Source organism: Anticarsia gemmatalis, chromosome 17 (genome assembly GCF_050436995.1).
Source record: "Anticarsia gemmatalis isolate Benzon Research Colony breed Stoneville strain chromosome 17, ilAntGemm2 primary, whole genome shotgun sequence".
Lineage (NCBI taxonomy): Eukaryota > Metazoa > Arthropoda > Insecta > Lepidoptera > Erebidae > Anticarsia > Anticarsia gemmatalis.
This window is the reverse complement of record NC_134761.1, coordinates 11683680-11692440: the sequence shown is the minus strand read 5'-3', so window position 1 is coordinate 11692440 and position 8761 is coordinate 11683680. Positions and strand designations below refer to the sequence as shown.

The following is an 8761-nucleotide window of genomic DNA, read 5'->3' as shown; positions in this document are numbered from 1 at the left end:
TCTTTTATCTTAAATTTATTTAGTATTTGCCTTCTTCACTCTTCACTCTTCACTCCGAGAATAACATAAAAAAACTCCCAATCAAACATTTAATTTAAATTAGAATTAAGCCCTAGACCTCTCGTAATAGTCACATTCATCAGCACTTTGGCACCGAGACATTTAACAAAAATAAATCAGGAATATGCGGAACCTTAACTTAAAAAAATCATGTACAAGGAAACCGGTAACATTTTTATTTACATAATTAAACTACTAGCAAGTATTACATACGAGTGGTTTGTACAACACAGACGTGCGTTGTGTTGCGATTCAAAGGCGATTCAGTTGCGATTCAGTGATGACCTTGAGGTGATAGCGCGTGTGATAGTGATGGTGTAGTGATGTGCTATTCGAGTGATAGAGTGTGTATTATATTTATTTTACTTTGATGAGTTGTGTTTTGCTAATGTTAATATTTTGATACAATAGTGATTGGTGATTGTATGGAAATATTGTCCTTGGGCTATTGACTATTTATGATTAAAATTACTCAAATAGGGATTTAATTGTTGTAACTTATTTAGTGTTACCGTTACATAGAAACTCACTGTATTTTTGCCAAGTGCCAGAACTCCCGAATTTTCAAAGTAGTAGAAGCATCTAATTTTATTTTGAAAGCGATTATTAGACTTTGCAAATAGTAAAATAAAATTAGGTCTATTTGATTCATGACCAGTTTTATTATTATTATTATAATAACCACTTCTGGATAAGTATACGAAACTTAGCCATAAGTCGTGACACTGGCTCTGAGTGGCTAACATGGCTAATAATTGTCCGGTTTTCTACATCTATCTGAAGATATGGGTGATATTGAAACCAACTGAAAATATACTTTTCTAGTCTCTGTCTATCCCTACATGAAAAAGGCATGTTTTTATGTCGTGTATGCATTTATGAATAGAAGTACAAAGATCAAGACAGTTGCTTAATTAGGATGACTAGACGTATAGTCACGATAACGTTATCATTGCCGTCTGTCTCTTTAATCGTTTAAAATAGAGGTGATCAGGTGCTGCAATTAAATTCAAGTTATTCATATAGGTCAAATGTAATGTAGGTAATGTTTATTTGGACAATTTCATTGAGAATCGCTTATGAGAAGAACTTATAAATCTGTAGGAAATATCTGGTAGATTTTTTTCCCTTGAGGAAAATATTAGTTTTGACGGCCTCCGTGGCGCAGTGGTTTAGATCGCTACGCCGCGCCGGTACCATTGTCGCGGGAGGTCGTGGTTTCGATTCACACACTCACTGGTTACTACTTTGGTACTTTGTGTCCGTTGTTTGTATGTTTGTCAAAGTCCCCGCGACACAAGAGCCATTATTAGTGCGGGAGTTGTGTTTTAATAAAATATTATTAAAATGTTTGCTAAATTGTCAGTCAAGTAATGTAAGAATATGTACATTGTACATAATATTTTATAACTCTACGAGAACAACGCGTGTTGTATTTTTGAATTGTGATTTAATGAGAACAGGTTTCTGTAGCTAAAGTTTTATAAAAAAATATGTTTTAGAAGTCCAAGGCTAAATTAAATATTTTGTTACTATAGATAACATATACTTATTTTTGATACATTCAAAACATCACACTTTTTTCCCAGACGGCTAGGCACTAGTTGGCAGAGCATTTGCACATTATGCTTCATTCACATACATCTTGTGATACTTGATTGATAATAATTAATACTTACTGATATCAAAATTGGCAAGATGCAAAACGTTTATCGACCCGGACATCGAACTTACAACCTCTCGATCAGACAGTCAGACAAGATAAGATAAAATAGTTTAAAGATCATAAAAGTTAAAGAAAATGGGTCATGAAATATTTGCGTGATAATACTATCAATTGTTATCAGTGTGGATTTACAGACAGGTTCATAGTTATAGGTGCAAGGTACTAATAGATTATATAATATCTTATGTATTTGACTTATATATAAACATAGAACGTGCTATATAGTGGCATTTAATTGTTAGTTTGCAAAGGTATAAGCGTATTTGAATTTATGTGAAGTAAAATAAGTTTGTAGGGATCTTAACAAGTGACATTGATTGGTTTCCGCCTGGATAAGAGTTTTCGTGTGTCAAATTTGTGTCTAAAATTTGATGACTAGAAAACTAAATTTAACTTTTTTATGTCTATACGTTCGTTACTGGATTCCTCTTAAACAACCAAATGATATTGTAAAAAACATTGTGTTAGTAATTATGTTGATTCGAGAATACTTTCGATTTGTGACGCAAACTATCGACTAACTAGTAACTATTATACATGAAAAAGTAGGGAAGGTTTAAATCAAAAATAAATTGTATTCATAAGTTATTACATACGTAACATAGTGAATTAAATAAGTACAGACAAAAGTAGACGCTAAACTATGGGTTTTAAAGTCTAAAGTTATAAAAAAACATGTGAATAATCAATGTGACCTATTAACACAGTGACTACAAAAAAAACAATAATTGTGTTTAAAGTGTATTTATAAAATTCAAACCAAAGTAGCCAACACGGCCAGTGGTCAACTATAATAATATGTGGGTTAAGGAACTTACCACGCGGACATTCCTCAGATCGGTCGCCTCTTAGTGTTCGAGCTGTACGTCTCCGTACTTAAGATGGCATCTTAAAAGTCGGTCCCGGTTGTTGTTAATAACATTGAACAACTTTAACATTAGGTTGACCACTAACTATACTAACAATAAATAAATACATACTCAAAGATTATATTTGTGGTAGTGAATCCTAGTGATGAGTGGTCTAAGTGTAAAGTGGTTGGTGCTGTGGTCGTTATGGGCGGCGCGTCTGGTCCGCCAGCCGACCACTATATTGCAGCTCAGCAATGGACCAACGCGAGGAGTGGTGGCCCCTGATGGGTCTCATGTGCAGTACTTGGCTATACCTTATGCTACTGTTAGGGAACGGTTTCAGGTGAGTTGAAGGTGGAAGTTAGGTGGAGGTATGTGTTTTGTTGTTGATAAGGGAAATTAATGACACAATTTAATGTTATTAGGAAAAATATACTGGATAGGAAAAACGAGGATGAATTAAATTATTATTTCGTCTATGACCTTTTCTTTGTTGTTGTTGTAATCCAAAATATGCCTGTTAAATGAATGAAAATATTGCCTTTGATAAGAAAATACACATACATTATACGCACTTAGTAGTAACATTTGCATGAGTTATTATAAAACTGCATAGAACGACAGGATGGCATTATCATATAACGATATGTTAATGTATAGTTAGTTACAGTCTACGGATTTTAACAAAGTGTATATCAATGACTACAAAATCATATAGAATCTAGGCACCTTAAAAAGTATTCTCTAACTAAGCTTAGATAACATTCGAACAACTTATAAAAACATTTTTATCCTGTTACAGAAACCGGGTCCAGAACCCCTATGGGATGATGTGTTCGACGCAGTCAATGAAAACGTGAGATGTACTCAAGGCCTAGCTAACTCCGTCACTATCGGCAAGAGACAATGCCTCATACTAAACGTGTACACACCCCTGAACGCCACCCCGGGGGACAAACTACCCGTCATGACCTTCTTCCATGGAGGAGGCTTCTTCCAGGGCTCGGGAGGAAATTTGATCTACGGCCCAAAGTATTTAGTCTCCAAAAACGTCATACTAGTCACTGTCAACTACAGGCTGAACATACAAGGTTTCCTTTGCCTTGGAATCAAAGAAAACCCGGGCAATGCGGCTATGAAAGATCAATCAGCTGCTCTGAGATGGATAAATAAAAATATTGAAAATTTTGGAGGTGATAAAAACAATGTTTTGTTGTTTGGTGAGAGTGCCGGCGCAGCGTCTGTTTCCTACCATTTGTACTCCCCAATGTCCAAAGGATTGTTCCACAAAGTAATCACGCAAAGTGGATCTGCGTTAGCGCCTTGGGCTTTCCAATACCGTCCAGTCTTCTTAGCAAGTCTTCTAGCTAAGACTATGCTGTACGAGAGTCAAGATGCCAAAGATTTATACAACTACTTCATGACAAAATCTGATGATGATCTGATTTTAACAAGAGTCCCGAGAAAAGATGGAAATATAATTACTACTGAAATACTATACACTCCATGTGCTGAACCTTTAATAGAAGGAGAAGAACCGTTTTTAACTGAACATCCTTACGACAAATTAACTAGAGGAGATTACAACAAAGTGCCCGTGATCATAGGCTCGAATAACGAAGAAGGTTTACTCATAATGTCAATGGATAACGACACAACGATACCTCATATAAGATTCGAAAAATCTCTACCAAAGAATTTACACATACCTTTAGAAAAAGACCGAAAAGAAATAGCAGATAAATTGCAGAAACTATACATGGATGGAGAAGAAATATCAATGAAGACGGCTGCTAAAATATCAAGATGGGTTGGGGAGTTAAACTTAAACTACCCGTCATTGCAAGAGTCAGAGTTGCTTTTACGAAGTGATGAGAATCCAGTCTTCAATTACTTGTTCCAGTATGCTGGTCGAAGAAACCTGGCTAAGAACTTCTTGCCTACTTTTTACAAGGAAGTTGCAGGCGCCACTCATGCTGATGAGCTGTTTTACCTGTTCTCTCAGAATGTGATACCGACGCTGTTTGAATATGACATGGTGGATAAATTGACTACGTTGTGGACTAATTTTGCTAAATATAGGTAAGTTTAACTAATACAGTAAAGTAATTTAACTAACGAGAGGGCTAGACAAAGCAACATGTTTTTTTTTATCGAAACGAAGACTAACTCCGTCATCGTCTTTGAGATAACGAAAGTCATTTCCTAGCCAATGTGTGACTATATAGTCGCTATCGTTGTGTCGTTTTTTTTTCATTAAAATATAAACATAAGCCATCAGTGTCAATCAATAACTGTAAAATCGGCTATGAATGTTTCTTACTGTTAATAATTATATTTTTAAGTGATTAAACTCCTCTACAAGTTGTAACATTGTCTACCAACTTAGAATAACGATGACGTTTGATTTAGCTTATGTCAATCCTTTTTCGAACATTTTTTTGTTTTCGATATTCAGCAACGAACGAGCTTACACGAGGTTACTAATAAAACGGTCAATGTTTTCCCTAAGATGTTTTGTCGGCCCAAAATATGAACTTTGCAATTACTATTTCTATTGCAGATTCCGAAGTCTAAAGTTCAATTCCGAGTATAACATATCAAAGAATTATATTTCTCGTCTGTCAATTATTTAAAGATTATAAGAAGCTTCATCATTGTGACTCTTTATTAGTAATATACAATTATCTCACGGCCTTCAAACAAATATAATAATTTAAAGACCTTATAATAATTATAACGTCTTATAATTATTGTATTTTGCATAGTAACCAATAACGACCATGTAATATACACGTTGATGTTACAGCTAAGCTATACTTAGGTATATCGCGGCTTGAACAACTTTGACATTAGGTTGACCACTAACCATACGATAAAAAGAAGATTTTGAAATTTTAGACTGTGTTTTATCTCTGTTTTCTATTAGATTTATCTAAATTCGTCATTATAAAAGCTAGGAGATTCAAGTTCTCTAGATTACCATTATAAATTATAAATAAGTTTAACCTATTTATGTCCCACTGCCGAGCAAGGGTCTCCTCCCGTAACGAGGGAGGAATTAGGCCTTGAGTCCACAACGCTGGTTCGGGACTCTGCATACCTTCAAGAACTGTTCTAAAGAACTCTCGGCATGCAAGGTTGCATCACGATGTTTTCCTTCACCGTTGGAACAAGTGATAATTATTTCTAATACAGACATAACTTCGAAAAGTCGTTGGTGTGTTGCCTCGGGTTCGTACCTGCGACCACTTGCGTGGTACCAACTTATACCACTTGGCTATCACTGCTCTACCATTAGCTACAAATAAAGTTTATATCTTTGACTGTAGGCAATAGTTTGTCGTTTACAACACACTCGAACAAAGCTATTTCAATATTGATAGAAATGCCATGCAAGGCTTCTAACTTATACCTATTGTTGAGATAACAGCCTCCATTCTGTGTTACGGGAGGCTTTCATGCTATTGATTTGAAACTCACTATGATGTCTTATATATTTCTAGCTAGATTTGTTGATAAATTAAACTTAAGTTTCTTGGTTTGCAGATAAGTGTTGGGTAACCTATTCAATAGATAAATGACAGCAAATGTATGAAACTAATTGTTAGAGTATCTTATAAGCTAATATGTTAAGATATAAATTTATATGTGGGAAAACAGTGTTGAGCAGTGATGGCCGAGTGGTATAAATTGACACCTCCCAGGCCAGTGGTCGCAGGTTCGAATCCGAGGCAACACACCAATGACTTTTCGAAGTTATGTGTGTATTAGAAATAATTATCACTTGCTCCAACGGTGAAGGAAAACATCGTGAGGAAACCTTGCATGCCTAAAATTTGTTTAATACATTTATTGAGGGCATGCAAAGTCCCCAACCCGCACTTGGCCAGCGTGGTGGACTTAAGGCCTAACCCCTCCCTCATTACGGGAGGAGACCCTTGCCCAGCAGTGGGTCAGTAATGGGTTAAATTTATGTGGGAAAACGGGGTTAAGTGTTTGAATTGAATTAGTTTCACGTTACTAAACTGTTTTCCAGTTTATCACTAAAGTAGTATTTTTCAACGAATTCAGTCGCAAGATCATTTATAAAAAATACGGAAAAAAAGGATCTTTTGTGTGATATAATCTAACAGTTCAACAAATTTCACCTGCTTTAAAGCCGGCTATAAAACAATAACAAAGAAATTGATTTACTTTCACATTGGAATTGGGCTATTCTCGTAATTAAGGCTTTTATTTTAAAACCCTGTAAACTACTTATTTGTAGTACAAAATGTTCGCAATTCGTGTTAAGCTTAATAATAAATATGCCTTTGTTTGTCTGTTTAAGCTATTACTCATTCACTAGTTAAACAGATTTAAATTAAGCCGATTTACATTCATTTAATACTTTACATCGCTTTTGGGAAATTATAAAGATATCTTTTTATTTTAATTTCGAAAATTTGCTTTGATTTTCTGTGCTTATTATACTGATTTTAACTATTTTTAACCCTACTTTTCCAAGACTAGTTATAGTATAGAAAATCTTAATAAAAAATTGATTGTATGTTTTGATAGACCCATGTTATAAGATTAAACTCCAAAACTATGTTTTTTTATACATTCTTCATTGTTTAATGTTATAATGTTACCATCAAATGAATAGTTTCCAACTGATACAAAAAAATATATATTAGCTTCCATAAGATAAATAAATGACTTCATTGTTGTTTTTTTTTTAAATATTAATATCAACTATCAGGCCCCCCACAAGATGGACCGACGACCTGGTAATTGTTGCCGGAGTCCGATGGATGAGGGCGGCCCAGGACCGGTCCTATTGGCGCTCGATGGGGGAGGCCTTTGTCCAGCAGTGGACGATTCCCGGCTGAGATGATGATGATGATGATGAATATCAACTATTGTAATTTTAGTTAACGTACATAATAATATATATTAACTATATAAAGTCACGATATTCTCCCATGGATGTAGACAAGGACCAAAGAATGCCAATTACTACGATGACTAAAAACTTTTCTTGCTCCATTCACATCCGTACATCTTGTCATAATATACACATAATAATATTAGTATTCTTTGTTCACAGTGACCCAACGCCAGACTTCACAAACCCGCCCGTGAAATGGCATCGAACCAACAGTTCCACACCTACAGCTCTAGTCATTGACACCGAGTTCTCCACTGCACCATTGTGGTTTAACGAACGAGTGAAGTACATTAGAGAACTATACTCTAAGTTCAGAAGAAAATATTTGTAAATATGTAGTACAATTTTAGGGTTTTTTAATGTGTTTGTTTTTATAGGTTTTTTAAATAAAAGAAAAAAATATTACTGTTGCATATTTTTGTTATATACATATGTATTTCTGATTTGAAGCAAGGTAGCTCCTGTCCTCCTGCAAAATGCCATAAAACATAGCAACTCCTATAGTCCAACAACTTAGTAGAGAGACATGCACAATTTATAATATATCTTAAAATAAATAATTCTGTGTACTTATAAAATTACATTGCGATACAAGCAAAAAAAAATTAAAATATATAATATGTATAAATATTACCTTAACCGCACTTTGACGCAATTCGAAAATCGAATTTTAAAATTGAAAAAAATCGGTTCACTCCGAAAATTAGGAAGACAAGACTGTATGAGAATTATTTCCTTTGCCTACTTCCACGACACTCCTTGTTCGATAAAGTGACGTTTGTACCGCGTCCCCCTGAGGTGCCCGTGACGCATTTATCAACATACGAGCTAAATAACTTTATTTTAATCAAATTTCGCGAAAATGACGGTTTTTATAGTTTTTGTTTTAGTTTTAGTGTTATTAAATAGTCATTGTTACTGCTGTGTGATAAAGACGTTGCAAATCTAAGAATTAAGTGTGTACTGGGATAAGGACGCCATAGTGGCGATAATTTATCATTATAGATTTTAGGTTAAAATTTCGCAAAAATAACGCTTGCGTATTATTTTTTTTGGCTTTAACTTTTAATGCAATCAAATAATTTAGTAAATGTACCGCAATAAGTACGTGTGTGTTGTGCATTGTTTGTGGTTTAAGGTAGTGGGTGTTTTATTGTTTTCGCAATGTCTAAGCTCCCAAAATAATTA

The 8761-nt window shown here is 34.6% G+C and overlaps 1 protein-coding gene across 9 annotated transcripts; it reads left to right on the top strand.

Moving 5' to 3' along the window:
- The first annotated feature begins 275 nt into the window (after window positions 1–275).
- On the top strand, window positions 276–7978 carry LOC142980262 (juvenile hormone esterase-like). Of its 9 annotated transcripts, none has more exons than XM_076125612.1 (4): window positions 276–404; window positions 2372–2980; window positions 3440–4719; window positions 7733–7978. In XM_076125612.1, exons 2-4 carry the CDS (start codon window positions 2801–2803, stop codon window positions 7902–7904), a joined length of 1632 nt encoding a protein of 543 aa, XP_075981727.1. In that variant the 5' UTR covers window positions 276–404; window positions 2372–2800; the 3' UTR covers window positions 7905–7978. The 9 variants fall into 9 exon arrangements, with proteins under 9 accessions (XP_075981727.1, XP_075981728.1, XP_075981724.1 ...); XM_076125613.1 differs by having other exon boundaries at window positions 278–404; window positions 2392–2980; XM_076125609.1 differs by having other exon boundaries at window positions 278–404; window positions 2333–2980.
- Window positions 7979–8761: the final 783 nt, after the last annotated feature.

Coding starts and splice junctions, on each gene's coding strand:
- LOC142980262 (XM_076125612.1), top strand. CDS start 2,801: ATGAGTGGTCTAAGTGTAAAGTGGTTGGTGCTGTGGTCGTTATGGGCG. Junction 2,981..3,439: donor CTGTTAGGGAACGGTTTCAG/GTGAGTTGAAGG, acceptor ATCCTGTTACAG/AAACCGGGTCCAGAACCCCT. Junction 4,720..7,732: donor ACTAATTTTGCTAAATATAG/GTAAGTTTAACT, acceptor CTTTGTTCACAG/TGACCCAACGCCAGACTTCA.